The sequence below is a fragment of the Lissotriton vulgaris genome, chromosome 2_1, assembly GCF_964263255.1.
Source record: "Lissotriton vulgaris chromosome 2_1, aLisVul1.2, whole genome shotgun sequence".
NCBI lineage: Eukaryota > Metazoa > Chordata > Amphibia > Caudata > Salamandridae > Lissotriton > Lissotriton vulgaris.
In genome coordinates, this window is record NC_141687.1 from 1,726,788,041 (window position 1) to 1,726,809,943 (window position 21,903).

Genomic DNA, 21,903 nt, shown 5'->3' on the forward strand with positions numbered 1-21,903 from the left:
AATTCACAGCTGGGCCAATGCCCAACACCAACCAACTGTGCAGCACGTGGGGAAACTCGCACTTCAAGACGTTCGATGGGGATTTTATCCACTTCCCTGGAACCTGCAACTACCTACTCAGTTCCAACTGCAAGAGCGAGTTTGAGACCTTCAACGTCCAGCTGCGGCGCACAGTCATCGATGGCCTCCCTGCTGTCTCCTACATCACCATGCACATGAACGGGGTCTTCTTTGTTATCAGCAAGAACGCAGTGAGGCTGGGAGGCAACTTGTAAGTCTGAGCCTTTCAAACTGTCAGCTACTTCCTTGAGGAGATGTAGATGTTTCATCTGTGTGGGTATTTGCACACCCCACTCGAGAACATTTAGGAATGTAATACCAGTCTTCTAATTCAATGTTTGTGATTTGTAGGGGTGTGCAAAACGGCAAAGCTTTTCTTGCGTGAACGTCCTGCATGTAATTCCAGTGATTACACCATAGCTACGGTAGTTCACAATAGTTTCTTCTACCTGTGGGTTTTACCACTAAAATTGGGACTTTAACTGTTCTTTAAGTTGCTTGAAAAATAAATTGCTAAAATCTTTCCAGTTTCAAAGCCACACAGCGGTTCTTAAAATTAACTCGTGAGAAAATGGCCCATCCGTTTATGTTACCAGCAGCTTTCTCGAGGAAATATTGGCACTTGTGAGTTTGTGAGGAATAACGACGTGAATGTGTCCTTTTAGGAAATGTGGGAAACTGTACAGGGCCCGACTGACTACCGGGCAGTTTGGAATGCTGCAGAGCTGCTGGCTGATTTTACTGCAGTGGGGGCTGATTTAGTTCATGGAGACCTGCGTGTGCTTCGAAATAATAAACGCAAAATGAATTTCGTTTAGTACACGCAGGTCCCCATCAACAAAATATACCCCCAGCTCAGCAGCATTCTAAACTGCCCGGTAGCCTGTCCGACCCTGATAAAATGTCATAGAGGAAAGTAGGAGAGTGATATAAATGCATCAAAAGTGAAGCTCCCAAATCACAGTGCTCGAGAACATGTAAACATTGAAGCTTGAAGAATAAATAAACATTCGAATTTACTGTTGTACCTTAATTATTTGTACAGTTGACTAATTAACTACCCTCTGACACAGAAACAGCTGCAGAGTATTTACTTGAAACTAAATCCAGATTATCATTTTGATTACTACTGCCAAATCTTTGTAGGGCAGAAACTAGGGGGCCGATTACGATGTTGGGCGGAAAGTTTCCACCCGGGAACGACTCGCAATCAGGACCGACTCGAGCTCGGTGGTTCTGCCAAACCGAATAGGATGCAACCAAACACTGTTCGGTCGAATTTCCATTGTTTCCTATAGGAGCTTGTGTTCCGCCCGCTAACTGGCCAGTGCACAGGCTCTTATGGGGAAATGGGGAGTGTGTTTAAAACCCTGCACACTGCCACAAAGTGCACTGTTTACAGGCGGGTTCCTTTGGTACCCCCTCAGCCCCCAAGGATGAAGGGGACCCTGCCAGGGGCCCCTAAAGTCACTTTCCAACAGCCTTTTCATGTCGGACAGGCTGACGGGGAAAGGCTGTTGGAAATCAACATCGTAATCTTGAGGTCAGAAACGCTGTTTATTGGGGCGTACGATGCGATTCCGACTGACAGGAATACTCCGAGGGCCGGTGAGAACCAAATCGCAATGACCATGAAGTTTGCCTTCGGACCGCAAACATCGTATTCTGTCGGGCGGATTGTAAACTGACCGAGTCGGTCGGAAGGGCTCCGACATGGTCGAGTAGAAACCGACTGTCAGGAGGAGGCTTTCCACCCGACATCATAATCGGCCCATATATTTAAAACACAGAAAGATTGATGTATGCAATTTGATAGAAAAACAAAAACTGAGAAACATCATTGGAAGAAACCAATAATTTTAAAGGAAATCTAATATTAAGGAAAAAAAGACAAGTACATTAAATTTGGGTGGGGTTTAGGGGTAGTGAGGGTTTTCTAGGGTCAGGGATTTTAGGGGTCAGGGATGGCTGGAGTTCAGGTATAGAAAGGGACTTTTGGCTTTAGGAAACAGTGGAGTTTCGGTGTAGTGCGCGTTATTTAGCAATCATGAATGGGTAGTGTTTAGGGTTGGCGTATTGGAGGGTTTTAAAGATTTGTGGATGGGTAGTTTGGAGCTGTTGAGGGCTTTTTAAGGTTTAGTGATGGGTAGATTTTAGTGGTGGCGAAGGGTTTTTTAGGGTTCAGGAACTGATGAAGTTTAAGGGTGGTGAGGGGTTTTAGGGATCAGTGATGGGTGGAGTTTATAGGCAGTAATGGTTTCATGGTTCAGAAATGTGTGGAGTTTATGGTGCTGAGAAGAAAAGCACTGAAATGAACACCTCATATAAAAATATTTCTCAAAGTAACACCTGCAGCCATTGCATTTACACCTTAAAACATAAGCATGCAAACACAATTTTTTAAAACAAAAAGACACACTATAAATTGGTTTCTACGAAATGGTAAATGCTGTTCCTAATTTCAATTAAACTGGTTCGGTGAAATAGTTGCTCAGTAATGGTATTCTATGAAATTCTTTTTCTTTAAAATCACAAATAACCCAGAACAATACAATTGTACAAACATATTTCTTACATGACATATGTTTGTATATGACCCAGCACAAATGGTCTTTAAAAGACACAAGCATGTTTACAAACCTACAACAATCAAATGTTCTCCATGGACCTGATCATCACAATTTTTAACCATGCATGTCTTATGTCTGTGCACATTTTCCTTTAATTACTCAAGGAACAAAGAAAGGTGTGCAAAAGTGTTTGTAAAGCATCTTTTTGTTCCAGTGTTTTTCTTAAATATGTAATACTTACAACCAGTGCCTTTTCCGTGATTTCCCATACTAATCCCGCTCCTTCTCTTACTGCACAGGATCGAACTACCCTACAGACGTGCGTGGATCGAAATCAAAACAAAGAACAACTATGTGAAAGTGGTGGCCAAACTTGGCCTCATCTTGGCCTGGGACCAGGAGAGCAGCATTCATGTAAGTAACAGTCTTGCATGATATTTCTGTGTTGGAAAAAAAAGGGACCTTGCCTTAGCCAAATTCACAAAATTGTGTAAAACGTGCCAAACTTCATTAAGTTACAAACTTATGCATTTTACAGCACATGCATGAGGAACTAAAGGTTTTCAAAAACTTTTTTCAAAAATAAAAATCGAAATTGTAATTTGTTTTAAAATACATACAGCGTTTACCCTAACGTTTAAAAATGTCTAAGCAAATTGTGCATCCTTTTAATAAATGCATAAAATATTTTAACCACTTCAGTTAACAATCATAGCCTATAAATTGTCTTTAAAGCAATGTTACTTACCAGGTCCAATTTTTTGAAAATAATTGACCTTTTAAAATGTTTACTAACAGTCCGAAGTGTTGAAAAACTACTAAATCACCTATTAAACATTTGAATGCACTCAGTCAACTTTTTAAAAAAAGAATCACCCAAATATGTTTTCTATTCTTACGAATTATCACACCATTATCAAAAATCACTTTTTACTTTTCGCACACATATACACATAAAGCATTGCGTTCAAAGATGTAATTGACTATGTCAAACCTCTCAAAACTGTAATAGCTTTACTAAACAAAAAATATCAAAGAAACATAGCCTTTTTAAAGCATGTGTTTTTGTCTATTGGCTTTGTTGTTTTCAGTTACTGTTTAGGGGGTGATTAGGCTAGCAGGGGCTAATTGGCCTCGTCTATTTGGGTTGGTATCGCGGTAGCGCAGTAATGCATTGTCCAAGCCAGTGCTTGTCTTTGTTTAAAAGGAATACTTTAGTACAGAAAGAAAACAGAATAATCGACACTACAGGTCACAGAAATGGATGCTTCACTGGTGCATGGCAGCTATACTTGGGGGTGGTCATTTCCTATAAACTTTCGCCCTTCTCTCACTCTCTTCCCTTCCTGGGTTTGGGTGTGTCTTGGGCACCTATCAGGCACAGCTTCAGTTTAGAAAATAAGCATAGGGAGGGTCAAATAGGGCTATATTTAACGACCAGAACCACTCATGCCCTAAGAGAAACTATCAACAAACAAAAAAGTGGCCTGGTCAGAAACCTGTATGTGTGCCGCAACTGAACTAGTGCCCCGAAACCATTAGTAGCACTAGAAGTGATAGCCCGGGCCTGTTAGGAAAATTCCCATCAGCCCACCCATGTGGTGGAATGTCGTCATGTGGGAGATGTCACCAATCCAATTCTCAAACAGTGCACCTAGTCATGGCGCAGAGATGGATGGATTAACATGGTGTAAATACAGACCACTGGGCTTCACTGGTGGTGCTAATGGGGTGCAGTGCAAAAAATTAAAGTGATGAACGTGAAGGTAAAATTAACTCCGAGGGCCAAAATCAATTTTAATCAGTATGGCGCTCGGGTCAAGATTAAAATTCTGCCAAAATAGTTTGAAATAATAACTATATGTGGGCAGAGTAAGTGAAGGTCGACATGTTTCAGCTGTACTGGCTATTGGTCTTAGCTTTCTTCAGGACCATTAAGGAAACTGCGACTGCAAATCAAAAGTTAAAAGATCAGTGATGCACGCTAATGTACATTGGATAAGTCCTACCAGTTCCTCTGAGCCCAGATGAATACTGTAGGAAGTCCAGAACTTTATGTATCTCCTAAAGAAGAGACATAAGCGTGAATCAAAAAACCATGTAGTGCACAACAGATTTCTGGAAAACAAGCACAAGATACTAAGCACACAAACAGGGCGGTGGAGACAGTCTCTCCCCGCTAAATATGTTGCTATGTTTTAATCAGTGTATAAAAATCACATAAATGAGAATGAGTGTGGTAACTTACCCAGCATTATGTGGGAGTACGCCTCACCTCACCCGGAACCCACTCGGGAAAAAGGGAGGCCCCGCTCTAGTTAAGGAGGGAAATGGACAGGAAAGTACCTTTGAAAAATAGCAGAGGGACTAACATGGATAATAGCTGCCATTTCCATAATTGTTCTTAACAAAACCTAGCTTTAACCAAAAAAGAAACTCAACCAAGTATAAGAAAATTGACTATGAGACTCTACAGAAAGTTAATCAACCACAGTTGGAGGGCAAGGGCACTCCTTGGAGGACTGTATCTAGCGATAAAATGACTACAAGAGGCTGTCATCAGTAACCTTGGGGGACTGTGTCTAGCGGTAAAATGACTACAAGAGGCTATCAGTAACCAAGTACTGGGCAAATGACTGAAGGCTTAAGGTGGGTAGAGCCACTCCTTAAGGGAACCCTCACTAGTACTTAAATTGCTCGCCCTATTGAAATAGCAAGGTGAAGGTCTGGTACCCTGCCTGTCCGTCGGTACCTCGATGCCGGCGTCCGAGAAGGAACGGAGGTACCGACGCACAGCGCGCATGTGTATTTATACCCTAGTTGATTGGGTACCTGGCTGCAGCTGTTACTGCTTGTTAAAGCGTCCGCTTAGTTAATCGGATACCCGCGCTAAAATGCGCATGCGCTAGGCATCCCGATAGTGCGGCGCGTGAGCAGCGAACTTTAAACGCGCATGCGCACGGCGCGTCGGTCGCAGAACGCATGCGCGGGCTCTAAGCCATGTGCAACGATCAGCGCATGTGCCAGAGTGTACTGCGCATGCGCTGGTGTTCAAACACATCCAATGGCGATGTGTGCCACCGCAAGGAAAACGGAGCATTACTAGCGACTACCAAACAGACAGCCATATCAAAGGCATTGAGATATAATTAATGAAAGATGTAAGAGGATCATATGTGCTCATTTGTAATCCCTATTCCCAATCTGGGAGAAAGTAAGTATATATGCCATAGTATATACAATACATAGATTGAGCCATAGTGGAAGCAGCTGTACATATACTCCTAATGACAATAAGTATGTACTAAAAATAAGCAATTGCATGTGTGGAGTAGTGTATCAGGCTCAAATTGGCTAAATATGGTCTGGGATAGAGTCTTGGATGACCAAAAAGATGCTAACAGGATGAGTCAACTAAGAAGACAGATACCAAAGACTCTGGACTAGTTGGATTTACAGCGATGTCCACGGTATGTCATCATTCAAACCTTGCATGTGACTTTTCAAAAGAAAAATCCATTTCTGCTCCTTCCTGAAAAGAAATTTGGCTACGTCACTGATGTGTGACGGAATAAATGGCCTTTCTAAAATGACCCATTTCATTTCATCAGCAGTGTGACCTTGCTCCAGAAAGTGGTTTGTTAGTTTAGTAGCCTGTTTGCGACACCTAATGGTGCTTTTGTGCTCCCCTATTCTTATCTTGATCTTGCGGGTGGTATAGCCAACATACTTGAGGGAACAGGGACACGTTATCATGTAGATAGCGTTGTCGGTGTTACAATTAGTATGCTTCTTGAGCAACCATGTCCTTCCAGTCCCTATATCAACTGTAGTGGTTTTTTCAGTCTGGGGACAGACACTACACGACCCACAAGGGTAGTGACCAGAGACTGGGGGAAGGTTCCATAAGGTTGTTGAGCCGTCAGTCTTGGTAGTCCTGGGTCTTGTGTGGACAAGAGTGTCTCGAAGACTAGGTGCCCTTTTAAATGAAAACAATGGTAATGGAAGGTTGGCCCCAGTACTATTCAGAATTGTCCAGTGTTTGCGAACCATTTTCTGGACAGAGTTAGACATTGTACTGAACGTGCTAACAAATGTCAGGCGCTCCATTGGTGGTTTAGATGGGCGTTTTTCAATCAATGCCTCGCGGTTGTTGTTCGAGGCACGTTTCCATGCTTTGTTCACAAGATGCTTGGGGTAATAGCGTTCCTCTAGGTGAGTGGCTAGTGTGGTTGCATGTTTGTTAAAAAGTTCTCTGGATGAACAATTCCTCCTAACCCGGAGGAACTGGCCCACCGGGAGGTTCTCCCTAAGGGAGCGTGGGTGATGGCTGTTGAATGACAAGAGTGAGTTTCTTGCCATCGGTTCGGTAAACAACTCACTACGGAGACTACCATCCTCGGGGAAGATAGATAGGTCAAGGAAGGGGAGTCTTGTGTGACTGTACTCCAGCGTGAACTTGAGATGAGGGTTACATCCATTGAGCCAAGTGTGGAAAGCCTGTACTTCAGGGATAGAGCCACGCCACACTACCAGGACGTCATCTATATACCTCTTCCATAGCACCAGATGTTTTGAAAATGGGTTGCTATGGTTGAGGATGTGAGTCTGTTCCATTTGGTGTACATAAAGATTTGCCAGACTCGGGGCAAAGACTCTCCCCATGGAGGTCCCGGAGATCTGTAAAAACAGCTGTTCTTCAAACTTGAAATAGTTTTGCTTCATTGCCAGTTCTGCAAGAGATAGAATAAAGTTAACTGGGGTTATGCTGTCCAGATCTTCCATTGACAGAAGACCTCTGACTGTATCCAACGTATCCTGTTGTGGAATACAGGTGTAGAGTGATTCTACATCAAAACTGACCATGAGGTCAGTTTCCACGTTGTACTCAATAGTTGGTAATAATCTGAGGACATCGGCTGTGTCCTCCAGATACGTGGGCATTTTCTTAACTAAAGGTCTAAGAAAATGATCTACAAAGGTGGAGAGTGGTTCCAAAATGGAACCAATCCCTGAGATGATGGGACGGCCTGGTGGTGGTCTCGTGGCCTTGTGGATTTTGGGGAGACAATAGAAACCTGGAATGGTGGGTTTCTCTGTTATAAGGAATCTAGCTTCCTGAGGTGTAATCCACCCCTCCATATTCCCTTCGTCCACCAAAGTTTTAATTTCAGTAAGTAAACTTTGGGTGGGGTCTGAAGTAAGACGACGATAGAATTTATCATTGTCCAGCTGTCTAAGGCATTCCTGACGGTACTGTTCCAGGTCCATAACAACAGTGGCTCCCCCTTTGTCCGCCGGTTTTATAATGATGGACGGATCTAGTGAGAGATTTTTCACCGCCTGCTGTTCAGGTTTTGAGAAATTATGGAACGTACTCCGTTCGGTAGTTTGCAGCTGCGAGATATCGTGTCTGACCGCCTGTTCAAAGGTAGTGATGAGGGAAGGGACTTGATGATTCAAAGGAGTAAAAGTGGAAGGAGGACGTAGTCCTGTGTTCTTAATAGTGTCATCACCTGATTGAGAGTCATCAGTTCTATCCTTAAAGAAAAAGTGAAGACGCACTTTGCGGAAGAACTTCTCAAGTTCTGTTCTTAGAAGAAATGGGTCTCCGACATTAGTTGGCACAAAGCCCAGACCTCTCTCCAAGACTGACTGCTCGACTGGAGTAAGAGTACGAGAGCTGAGATTTACAACTAGACTCCTGTCGTCTCCGAGCTGTTGTTCTCTTGAGCTGCTCTCCTGCTCCGAGTGTTCGGGAACGTCTGTTCGGCTTCCCAGTGGACAGTTTGTGGTCCTTTTCTTCTTCCCCTGTTCTGGCCCCGGCCACGCCCTAAAAAAGGCTGGTTAGTGAAAAACTGGGGAAAAGGAGTGTATGGATTCATTGGTGGCGGATGTGGCTGGAAGCCCCATGGGCCTGGTGGCCACCAAGGACCCGGATGTTGGTAATTGCCTGGGTGTTGATTATACATAGCACCTCTCTGTCGACCACCCCTCTTGAATGGTCGTTGTTGAGACCCAGCCCCTCTCTGGGGAGCTCCAGACGTGCTGGGTGCCTCTGAATCACTAGAGTAAGTGTCAGAACCAGAAGATGAGTAGTTGGATCCATGCTGTTTGCCTCTGCTATTAAAGCTAGGGGCTACATAGTTGTCACTAGTGTATGGATAAGTTTTCTCCATAGAAAAGCGATCTAAATCTTTCTTGAACTTGTCCATCTTGCTCATCAAGATGTTATCTTTATAATCTTTATTTGCCTTGTTTGTTTCGTCTAACCTTTTCTTGAACAGTGTACTACACGCAGCTTTAATCTGACCTTCAAGCACCTGAATTTCTATGAGAATTGCATCTGCTGCTCTCTTAGCTGTGCTGATTATTAATATCAGCCAGTCCCGCGTGCAGCGCCACGCAATGAGGGACCAGTCTCGTAGAAAGGCTTTGTCAGTCAAAAAAAGACGTGGTGTGTTCGTGACAATAAGGCCTGTAGGGGCACATTTGCCTCTCAGGTATTGTGCCATAATGGTTCCGTGGATAGAGGTGCGTGTATGTGATTTTTTTAAATTCAACAGTGTAAGCCAGTCATCTTTTGCTACACTGGAAGTCTCAGGTAATGAGTCTAGAAGGGAGGGGTTGTCATCCAAAATAGTTTTTAACATCTCGTCATCAAACGCTAGTCCTGCAAAGTCAGCCATCTTCTTAGTAAGGGAGTCTCTTAAACAAATATAAGCTAGGTGAGCATAATCAAGGGATATACCCTTAGAAATGAATAATGTATTAGAAAAAGACCCGCAACAGAAGTTGCACTAAATACAGAAAATAAGCGTAGGGAGGGTCAAATAGGGCTATATTTAACGACCAGAACCACTCATGCCCTAAGAGAAACTATCAACAAACAAAAAAGTGGCCTGGTCAGAAACCTGTATGTGTGCCGCAACTGAACTAGTGCCCCGAAACCATTAGTAGCACTAGAAGTGATAGCCCGGGCCTGTTAGGAAAATTCCCATCAGCCCACCCATGTGGTGGAATGTCGTCATGTGGGAGATGTCACCAATCCAATTCTCAAACAGTGCACCTAGTCATGGCGCAGAGATGGATGGATGAACATGGTGTAAATACAGACCACTGGGCTTCACTGGTGGTGCTAATGGGGTGCATTGCAAAAAATTAAAGTGATGAACGTGAAGGTAAAATTAACTCCGAGGGCCAAAATCAATTTTAATCAGTATGGCGCTCGGGTCAAGATTAAAATTCTGCCAAAATAGTTTGAAATAATAACTATATGTGGGCAGAGTCAAGCGAACTTTAAACGCGCATGCGCACGGCGCGTCGGTCGCAGAACGCATGCGCGGGCTCTAAGCCATGTGCAACGATCAGCGCATGTGCCAGAGTGTACTGCGCATGCGCTGGTGTTCAAACACATCCAATGTGTGCCACCGCAAGGAAAACGGAGCATTACTAGCGACTACCAAACAGACAGCCATATCAAAGGCATTGAGATATAATTAATGAAAGATGTAAGAGGATCATATGTGCTCATTTGTAATCCCTATTCCCAATCTGGGAGAAAGTAAGTATATATGCCATAGTATATACAATACATAGATTGAGCCATAGTGGAAGCAGCTGTACATATACTCCTAATGACAATAAGTATGTACTAAAAATAAGCAATTGCATGTGTGGAGTAGTGTATCAGGCTCAAATTGGCTAAATATGGTCTGGGATAGAGTCTTGGATGACCAAAAAGATGCTAACAGGATGAGTCAACTAAGAAGACAGATACCAAAGACTCTGGACTAGTTGGATTTACAGCGATGTCCACGGTATGTCATCATTCAAACCTTGCATGTGACTTTTCAAAAGAAAAATCAATTTCTGCTCCTTCCTGAAAAGAAATTTGGCTACGTCACTGATGTGTGACGGAATAAATGGCCTTTCTAAAATGACCCATTTCATTTCATCAGCAGTGTGACCTTGCTCCAGAAAGTGGTTTGTTAGTTTAGTAGCCTGTTTGCGACACCTAATGGTGCTTTTGTGCTCCCCTATTCTTATCTTGATCTTGCGGGTGGTATAGCCAACATACTTGAGGGAACAGGGACACGTTATCATGTAGATAGCGTTGTCGGTGTTACAATTAGTATGGTTCTTGAGCAACCATGTCCTTCCAGTCCCTATATCAACTGTAGTGGTTTTTTCAGTCTGGGGACAGACACTACACGACCCACAAGGGTAGTGACCAGAGACTGGGGGAAGGTTCCATAAGGTTGTTGAGCCGTCAGTCTTGGTAGTCCTGGGTCTTGTGTGGACAAGAGTGTCTCGAAGACTAGGTGCCCTTTTAAATGAAAACAATGGTAATGGAAGGTTGGCCCCAGTACTATTCAGAATCGTCCAGTGTTTGCGAACCATTTTCTGGACAGAGTTAGACATTGTACTGAATGTGCTAACAAATGTCAGGCGCTCCATTGGTGATTTAGATGGGCGTTTTTCAATCAGTGCCTCGCGGTTGTTGTTCGAGGCACGTTTCCATGCTTTGTTCACAAGATGCTTGGGGTAATAGCGTTCCTCTAGGTGAGTGGCTAGTGTGGTTGCATGTTTGTTAAAAAGTTCTCTGGATGAACAATACCTCCTAACCCGGAGGAACTGGCCCACCGGGAGGTTCTACCTAAGGGAGCGTGGGTGATGGCTGTTGAATGACAAGAGTGAGTTTCTTGCCATCGGTTTGGTAAACAACTCACTACGGAGACTACCATCCTCGGGGAAGATAGATAGGTCAAGGAAGGGGAGTCTTGTGTGACTGTACTCCAGCGTGAACTTGAGATGAGGGTTACATCCATTGAGCCAAGTGTGGAAAGCCTGTACTTCAGGGATAGAGCCACGCCACACTACCAGGACGTCATCTATATACCTCTTCCATAGCACCAGATGTTTTGAAAATGGGTTGCTATGGTTGAGGATGTGAGTCTGTTCCATTTGGTGTACATAAAGATTTGCCAGACTCGGGGCAAAGACACTCCCCATGGAGGTCCCGGAGATCTGTAAAAACAGCTGTTCTTCAAACTTGAAATAGTTTTGCTTCATTGCCAGTTCTGCAAGAGATAGAATAAAGTTAACTGGGGTTATGCTGTCCATATCTTCCATTGACAGAAGACCTCTGACTGTATCCAACGTATCATGTTGTGGAATACAGGTGTAGAGTGATTCTACATCAAAACTGACCATGAGGTCAGTTTCCACGTTGTACTCAATAGTTGGTAATAATCTGAGGACATCGGCTGTGTCCTCCAGATACGTGGGCATTTTCTTAACTAAAGGTCTAAGAAAATGATCTACAAAGGTGGAGAGTGGTTCCAAAATGGAACCAATCCCTGAGATGATGGGACGGCCTGGTGGTGGTCTCGTGGCCTTGTGGATTTTGGGGAGACAATAGAAACCTGGAATGGTGGGTTTCTCTGTTATAAGGAATCTAGCTTCCTGAGGTGTAATCCACCCCTCCATATTCCCTTCGTCCACCAAAGTTTTAATTTCAGTAAGTAAACTTTGGGTGGGGTCTGAAGTAAGACGACGATAGAATTTATCATTGTCCAGCTGTCTAAGGCATTCCTGACGGTACTGTTCCAGGTCCATAACAACAGTGGCTCCCCCTTTGTCCGCCGGTTTTATAATGATGGACGGATCTAGTGAGAGATTTTTCACCGCCTGCTGTTCAGGTTTTGAGAAATTATGGAACGTACTCCGTTCGGTAGTTTGCAGCTGCGAGATATCGTGTCTGACCGCCTGTTCAAAGGTAGTGACGAGGGAAGGGACTTGATGATTCAAAGGAGTAAAAGTGGAAGGAGGACGTAGTCCTGTGTTCTTAATAGTGTCATCACCTGATTGAGAGTCGTCAGTTCTATCCTTAAAGAAAAAGTGAAGACGCACTTTGCGGAAGAACTTCTCAAGTTCTGTTCTTAGAAGAAATGGGTCTCCGACATTAGTTGGCACAAAGCCCAGACCTCTCTCCAAGACTGACTGCTCGACTGGAGTAAGAGTACGAGAGCTGAGATTTACAACTAGACTCCTGTCGTCTCCGAGCTGTTGTTCTCTTGAGCTGCTCTCCTGCTCCGAGTGTTCGGGAACGTCTGTTCGGCTTCCCAGTGGACAGTTTGTGGTCCTTTTCTTCTTCCCCTGTTCTGGCCCCGGCCACGCCCTAAAAAAGGCTGGTTAGGGAAAAACTGGGGAAAAGGAGTGTATGGATTCATTGGTGGCGGATGTGGCTGGAAGCCCCATGGGCCTGGTGGCCACCAAGGACCCGGATGTTGGTAATTGCCTGGGTGTTGATTATACATAGCACCTCTCTGTCGACCACCCCTCTTGAATGGTCGTTGTTGAGACCCAGCCCCTCTCTGGGGAGCTCCAGACGTGCTGGGTGCCTCTGAATCACTAGAGTAAGTGTCGGAACCAGAAGATTAGTAGTTGGATCCATGCTGTTTGCCTCTGCTATTAAAGCTAGGGGCTACATAGTTATCACTAGTGTATGGATAAGTTTTCTCCATAGAAAAGCGATCTAAATCTTTCTTGAACTTGTCCATCTTGCTCATCAAGATGTTATCTTTATAATCTTTATTTGCCTTGTTTGTTTCGTCTAACCTTTTCTTGAACAGTGTACTACACGCAGCTTTAATCTGACCTTCAAGCACCTGAATTTCTATGAGAATTGCATCTGCTGCTCTCTTAGCTGTGCTGATTATTAATATCAGCCAGTCCCGCGTGCAGCGCCACGCAATGAGGGACCAGTCTCGTAGAAAGGCTTTGTCAGTCAAAAAAAGACGTGGTGTGTTCGTGACAATAAGGCCTGTAGGGGCACATTTGCCTCTCAGGTATTGTGCCATAATGGTTCCGTGGATAGAGGTGCGTGTATGTGATTTTTTTAAATTTAACAGTGTAAGCCAGTCATCTTTTGCTACACTGGAAGTCTCAGGTAATGAGTCTAGAAGGGAGGGGTTGTCATCCAAAATAGTTTTTAACATCTCGTCATCAAACGCTAGTCCTGCAAAGTCAGCCATCTTCTTAGTAAGGGAGTCTCTTAAACAAATATAAGCTAGGTGAGCATAATCAAGGGATATACCCTTAGAAATGAATAATGTATTAGAAAAAGACCCGCAACAGAAGTTGCACTAAATACAGAAAATAAGCGTAGGGAGGGTCAAATAGGGCTATATTTAACGACCAGAACCACTCATGCCCTAAGAGAAACTATCAACAAACAAAAAAGTGGCCTGGTCAGAAACCTGTATGTGTGCCGCAACTGAACTAGTGCCCCGAAACCATTAGTAGCACTAGAAGTGATAGCCCAGGCCTGTTAGGAAAATTCCCATCAGCCCACCCATGTGGTGGAATGTCGTCATGTGGGAGATGTCACCAATCCAATTCTCAAACAGTGCACCTAGTCATGGCGCAGAGATGGATGGATTAACATGGTGTAAATACAGACCACTGGGCTTCACTGGTGGTGCTAATGGGGTGCAGTGCAAAAAATTAAAGTGATGAACGTGAAGGTAAAATTAACTCCGAGGGCCAAAATCAATTTTAATCAGTATGGCGCTCGGGTCAAGATTAAAATTCTGCCAAAATAGTTTGAAATAATAACTATATGTGGGCAGAGTCAAGCGAACTTTAAACGCGCATGCGCACGGCGCGTCGGTCGCAGAACGCATGCGCGGGCTCTAAGCCATGTGCAACGATCAGCGCATGTGCCAGAGTGTACTGCGCATGCGCTGGTGTTCAAAAACATCCAATGGCGATGTGTGCCACCGCAAGGAAAACGGAGCATTACTAGCGACTACCAAACAGACAGCCATATCAAAGGCATTGAGATATAATTAATGAAAGATGTAAGAGGATCATATGTGCTCATTTGTAATCCCTATTCCCAATCTGGGAGAAAGTAAGTATATATGCCATAGTATATACAATACATAGATTGAGCCATAGTGGAAGCAGCTGTACATATACTCCTAATGACAATACGTATGTACTAAAAATAAGCAATTGCATGTGTGGAGTAGTGTATCAGGCTCAAATTGGCTAAATATGGTCTGGGATAGAGTCTTGGATGACCAAAAAGATGCTAACAGGATGAGTCAACTAAGAAGACAGATACCAAAGACTCTGGACTAGTTGGATTTACAGCGATGTCCACGGTATGTCATCATTCAAACCTTGCATGTGACTTTTCAAAAGAAAAATCCATTTCTGCTCCTTCCTGAAAAGAAATTTGGCTACGTCACTGATGTGTGACGGAATAAATGGCCTTTCTAAAATGACCCATTTCATTTCATCAGCAGTGTGACCTTGCTCCAAAAAGTGGTTTGTTAGTTTAGTAGCCTGTTTGCGACACCTAATGGTGCTTTTGTGCTCCCCTATTCTTATCTTGATCTTGCGGGTGGTATAGCCAACATACTTGAGGGAACAGGGACACGTTATCATGTAGATAGCGTTGTCGGTGTTACAATTAGTATGCTTCTTGAGCAACCATGTCCTTCCAGTCCCTATATCAACTGTAGTGGTTTTTTCAGTCTGGGGACAGACACTACACGACCCACAAGGGTAGTGACCAGAGACTGGGGGAAGGTTCCATAAGGTTGTTGAGCCGTCAGTCTTGGTAGTCCTGGGTCTTGTGTGGACAAGATTGTCTCGAAGACTAGGTGCCCTTTTAAATGGAAACAATGGTAATGGAAGGTTGGCCCCAGTACTATTCAGAATCGTCCAGTGTTTGCGAACCATTTTCTGGACAGAGTTAGACATTGTACTGAACGTGCTAACAAATGTCAGGCGCTCCATTGGTGGTTTAGATGGGCGTTTTTCAATCAGTGCCTCGCGGTTGTTGTTCTAGGCACGTTTCCATGCTTTGTTCACAAGATGCTTGGGGTAATAGCGTTCCTCTAGGTGAGTGGCTAGTGTGGTTGCATGTTTGTTAAAAAGTTCTCTGGATGAACAATTCCTCCTAACCCGGAGGAACTGGCCCACCGGGAGGTTCTCCCTAAGGGAGCGGGGGTGATGGCTGTTGAATGACAAGAGTGAGTTTCTTGCCATCGGTTTGGTAAACAACTCACTACGGAGACTACCATCCTCGGGGAAGATAGATAGGTCAAGGAAGGGGAGTCTTGTGTGACTGTACTCCAGCGTGAACTTGAGATGAGGGTTACATCCATTGAGCCAAGTGTGGAAAGCCTGTACTTCAGGGATAGAGCCACGCCACACTACCAGGACGTCATCTATATACCTCTTCCATAGCACCAGATGTTTTGAAAATGGGTTGCTATGGTTGAGGATGTGAGTCTGTTCCATTTGGTGTACATAAAGATTTGCCAGACTCGGGGCAAAGACACTCCCCATGGAGGTCCCGGAGATCTGTAAAAACAGCTGTTCTTCAAACTTGAAATAGTTTTGCTTCATTGCCAGTTCTGCAAGAGATAGAATAAAGTTAACTGGGGTTATGCTGTCCAGATCTTCCATTGACAGAAGACCTCTGACTGTATCCAACGTATCCTGTTGTGGAATACAGGTGTAGAGTGATTCTACATCAAAACTGACCATGAGGTCAGTTTCCACGTTGTACTCAATAGTTGGTAATAATCTGAGGACATCGGCTGTGTCCTCCAGATACGTGGGCATTTTCTTAACTAAAGGTCTAAGAAAATGATCTACAAAGGTGGAGAGTGGTTCCAAAATGGAACCAATCCCTGAGATGATGGGACGGCCTGGTGGTGGTCTCGTGGCCTTGTGCATTTTGGGGAGACAATAGAAACCTGGAATGGTGGGTTTCTCTGTTATAAGGAATCTAGCTTCCTGAGGTGTAATCCACCCCTCCATATTCCCTTCGTCCACCAAAGTTTTAATTTCAGTAAGTAAACTTTGGGTGGGGTCTGAAGTAAGACGACGATAGAATTTATCATTGTCCAGCTGTCTAAGGCATTCCTGACGGTACTGTTCCAGGTCCATAACAACAGTGGCTCCCCCTTTGTCCGCCGGTTTTATAATGATGGACGGATCTAGTGAGAGATTTTTCACCGCCTGCTGTTCAGGTTTTGAGAAATTATGGAACGTACTCCGTTCGGTAGTTTGCAGCTGCGAGATATCGTGTCTGACCGCCTGTTCAAAGGTAGTGACGAGGGAAGGGACTTGATGATTCAAAGGAGTAAAAGTGGAAGGAGGACGTAGTCCTGTGTTCTTAATAGTGTCGTCACCTGATTGAGAGTCATCAGTTCTATCCTTAAAGAAAAAGTGAAGACGCACTTTGCGGAAGAACTTCTCAAGTTCTGTTCTTAGAAGAAATGGGTCTCCGACATTAGTTGGCACAAAGCCCAGACCTCTCTCCAAGACTGACTGCTCGACTGGAGTAAGAGTACGAGAGCTGAGATTTACAACTAGACTCCTGTCGTCTCCGAGCTGTTGTTCTCTTGAGCTGCTCTCCTGCTCCGAGTGTTCGGGAACGTCTGTTCGGCTTCCCAGTGGACAGTTTGTGGTCCTTTTCTTCTTCCCCTGTTCTGGCCCCGGCCACGCCCTAAAAAAGGCTGGTTAGGGAAAAACTGGGGAAAAGGAGTGTATGGATTCATTGGTGGCGGATATGGCTGGAAGCCCCATGGGCCTGGTGGCCACCAAGGACCCGGATGTTGGTAATTGCCTGGGTGTTGATTATACATAGCACCTCTCTGTCGACCACCCCTCTTGAATGGTCGTTGTTGAGACCCAGCCCCTCTCTGGGGAGCTCCAGACGTGCTGGGTGCCTCTGAATCACTAGAGTAAGTGTCGGAACCAGAAGATGAGTAGTTGGATCCATGCTGTTTGCCTCTGCTATTAAAGCTAGGGGCTACATAGTTGTCACGAGTGTATGGATAAGTTTTCTCCATAGAAAAGCAATCTAAATCTTTCTTGAACTTGTCCATCTTGCTCATCAAGATGTTATCTTTATAATCTTTATTTGCCTTGTTTGTTTCGTCTAACCTTTTCTTGAACAGTGTACTACACGCAGCTTTAATCTGACCTTCAAGCATCTTTAGGAGATACATAAAGTTCTGGACTTCCTACAGTATTCATCTGGGCTCAGAGGAACTGGTAGGACTTATCCAATGTACATTAGCGTGCATCACTGATCTTTTAACTTTTGATTTGCAGTCGCAGTTTCCTTAATGGTCCTGAAGAAAGCTAAGACCAATAGTCAATACAGCTGAAACATGTCGACCTTCACTTACTCTGCCCACATATAGTTATTATTTCAAACTATTTTGGCAGAATTTTAATCTTGACCCGAGCGCCATACTGATTAAAATTGATTTTGGCCCTCGGAGTTAATTTTACCTTCACGTTCATCACTTTAATTTTTTGCACTGCACCCCATTAGCACCACCAGTGAAGCCCAGTGGTCTGTATTTACACCATGTTAATCCATCCATCTCTGCGCCATGACTAGGTGCACTGTTTGAGAATTGGATTGGTGACATCTCCCACATGACGACTTTCCACCACATGGGTGGGCTGATGGGAATTTTCCTAACAGGCCCGGGCTATCACTTCTAGTGCTACTAATGGTTTCGGGGCACTAGTTCAGTTGCGGCACACATACAGGTTTCTGACCAGGCCACTTTTTTGTTTGTTGACAGCTTCAGTTTAACCTCCTCTATTGAGTTAATGTTCTTATCTCACCACTGCAGAATTTAATCTGCTTTTAGAACACACTAGGGATCTGCAGCACACATCTGGTGCCTTTCCTCCTCTGGGAGAAGACGTGTTGGCTGAAAGTGCTTCACCACTCAGGTTAAGTCCATGAAGGCCAGACTCTGTGCAGGTATGCTGCCCTTAGCGTCGATTTAAGTCTCTGGCGGGCTGCGGGTCAGTTTCTGGGCTTCAGGTGATTTGTGGTGGTGCCGCAGGGTCAGGCTCACAGGGTCACCTAACGGCCCTCTTTTTTTGGCAGCAAGATACAGCCATGGATTACGCCACTGGGTACACTGCACTGTCCACTTAGGTGCAGTCCAAAAAAAATCTATTAGCCCAGGCAATTTGGGCACACATTCAAAATGTTGCAAGGGCATTGTTCGCTTGGGCACAACTTCACAATGTCCCAGCAGTATGGTCTTCTAAGACACAACTTCTTAATGTTGCTGCAGTGCCAGCCATTAGCCAAGAGAGTCTGCGCAATGGTCCCTGGAACATGCAGATGGCCCCATTTAGTCTTCCTTGGTGGATGGATCCTCAAGTTTCTGGGCCAGCTGGCTTTGGCCTGCCTTGGACAATCACACTTCCAGCATGGTTGGACAGCTCCTCCCCTCTCTCACTAGATGGGTTGATCTCCAAACTCTTCAGGACATGATGCTAACTTCTTCCTTCCTAGTTGGAATCCAGGTTATGTTCCTGCACCTCTGGGAAACCAGCTATCAGGCAGGCACTAACTCTGGTTGCACAGCAGTCTCTGCATACTCTGCAGAGCACTTACTTCTTCAGTCAAAGAAAACTTGGAACTGAAAAAACATGCCAGTCAAGAGCTCCCACGTTCATAGAGTGAAGGCAGAGAGGTCATGTGGATTCTCTGTCTGCACTTTCAGAACTGGTTAGGGGTAGTTTTGCTTCTGAAGTTTCTCTCCATGCTTTTCTCCAGACACATCCTTTGCATAGAGTGATGCTGCACACAGCATGGTAGTCCCAAGCCTGGTGTACCCACAACAGAATCAGAAAGCGTTGGAAACAGTGATCAGCAAATAAACAAAAGTGTGGCCTCCCCTAAAGGACTGTTCGCACTCTGAATGACAGAGTCAGCAGACCCGCCCTTCACCCCACCACATACCAAATGGCAGTAGTCAGAGAATAATTAGCATTTCTTCTCAGCAAGAGGACGTAATTGAATTTTGAAAGAGAGGCCTGTCTACTCTTCACCCATTTGAGTGTCTAGTCCTCCTCACTCCAGCTCTAGGAATGTAAGAAATACACTTCAAATGGAGCCCACATGCCATGCTGGTTCACTTGTGCACGTATTGTAAGTACCACATACGTCACACATGCATATGCATAAAATACACTAGAGATGTTAGTGCTTAGACCTTAGCTAGTGCATTGAAGTAAAAGTTTGCACAAGTGAGCCAGTTGGCCTGCACTCCAGTAACTTAGATAAAATGTTCTGGCCATAACTACTGATTCACAGAACACAGTATTCTGCCACCTCTGTTCTACATGCTTAACCCCTGACAGGGGCAGTAGTGCACTCGTAGTCAAATGAGGACACACAGGTGCACTGCCCCAGGTCACAGGGCAGGTCCTAAGCCTCAATTGTGTCAAAGGACCAGCCTAGAGCTATACACACACACATCCACCCACTCACTCATTCACTCATCATCCACCTTTTCACTCATCCATCCTTTCACTCATCCATCCACCCTTTTACCCATCCAGCTACCCTTCCACCCATACATCCACCTATTTACCTTTTCTCTCTTCCATACTTCCACTCACTCATCAATCCATCCATCCTCTCTCATTATCCATCTGTTCAATCTTTCATTCATCCACTCACCCTTTCACTAATTCATCCAGCCATCCAGCCATCCCTTCACTTACTCACTCGCCCACCTTTTCATATTAATATTTAACTGAGCCTTTTTGAGAAGAGGCCCATCAAGAGCTTCACCCTCGCTGCAGGAGCCATTCCAGGACTGGGACAGAGCGCCACCCAGGGTAGAGACAGGATCCACCACATGGGAGGACAGGAGCCATCACAGGCGGGGGTGAGGGGGCAGGAGCCACCACATGGGGGGACAGGAGCCATCCCTGGGGGGGAGGCAGGAGCCATCACAGGAGGAGGAACAGGATCCACCAGGGTGGGCAGAGGGGTGGGCATGCAGTATTCAGTGTGGGTGCGATTGTGCCATTTCTTTATTTTATTAAATTGTAGACTGCATGTATGAAGAACAAGGTTTGCTTCCAATTTAGTGACAGTAATTAAGTTCTGTGAAGAGAACCACGTGCTGCCTTAGCGTAAACAGGATGTTTGGGGCCCTGGGCAGAAAGGGAATGCGTGAGGCCCCTCTAAATTGCAGATACATGACGACTTCAGTACTGTTAGCATCTGAATAGATGCCCCTGCTCCTGAAGCTGCAGCCCCTCCCTCTCAGTCACTTTCAAGCACCTCTTAACAGCTCATCAAGGGCTGGAGGTGTGAGGGTTGCCATCCCACTGTGCCTCTCCATTGCTGCTGGGTATCTGAGCATTGGTGCTGCTGCATCAGAGTCTGTTACACCGACCTCAACAGCATGGGAGTCAAGAAGGGAGGTGGGTGGAAGCTGTGCCCGGTTAAAATTACGGACAAATGGCATCCGTTAAAGAATCCTTCACGGACAACGGACAGACGGACGAAATTACGGACTATCCGTGAAGTTTACGGACGGTTGGTCACCCTAAGAGCTATAGGGGTGGGCTGTTGGGTTAAATGTGTGGTTTAATGTCAGGCCATTATTGATGTCTTTTCAATACATATTGCTATCATAAATTAGTGTGGCCAGTACTGTTTTGAACATAGATACAGTTAGCTAGCATGCGCTTCATGTTGTGCACACGGTATGCCTCCAGGCGCTATGAGTCGTACTTTAGCTTTAATAGCTGTCAAAGGTAAGGTATTGATGGTTCTGGAGTCTAAATCATTCTTGTCAGCAGTTGCTCCTCACATCATTCAATTCTGTGACTGTGAACCAGCAGATTTGAACTTGCACACACATCTCTGCAGCAAACAGCTCACTTACTGCTCTATTTGCACCCTCCAAATATTGACACCATCTCAAAGCCAGAGGTAAAAACTGTGGGCCTCATTTTTTAAAAGTGACGCATCGCTGCGTGAAAACAGCGATGCACCACTTTTCATTGGGCCCTCCTTGCGACATGCTGGATGTGTCATATTTATAATATGACGCATCATGTCACAAGGAGTTACAGATACGTCAGTATTTCTGGCGTATCTGTAGGCGCAAAAATGATGCATTGCGGGAGTGTGTCACAAAAGTGACGCAACTTAACATGGGTAAGTACCATTTCAATGTGCCTGCATCAGTCTTACGCCTGCTGTGAGGCAGGCGTAAGATAATGACACATTTGCATCCTAGAAGTGACGCAGTGAAATCTCATAGCTTTCACTAAGTCATTTCTACAAGGCTTACTTGCATCAAAACGCCCACCCTGCATACATTATACCTGGCGCAGGTATAATGTGGCGCAGGGGTTTACAAAGTGACTCATCTACCTAGATGTGTCCCTTTGT

At 44.8% G+C, this 21,903-nt stretch overlaps 1 protein-coding gene across 1 annotated transcript in view; it reads left to right on the forward strand.

Annotated features, from left to right (window-relative positions):
* LOC147733199 (mucin-2-like) overlaps positions 1-21,903 on the forward strand; it is a 32,181-nt gene that overhangs the window by 9,767 nt on the left and 511 nt on the right. Inside the window, exons 3-4 of the mRNA XM_086956008.1 lie at positions 10-271; positions 2,930-3,044. Coding sequence (XP_086812134.1) covers positions 10-271; positions 2,930-3,044 — 377 coding nt within the window. The remainder of the gene's footprint in view (positions 1-9; positions 272-2,929; positions 3,045-21,903) is intronic.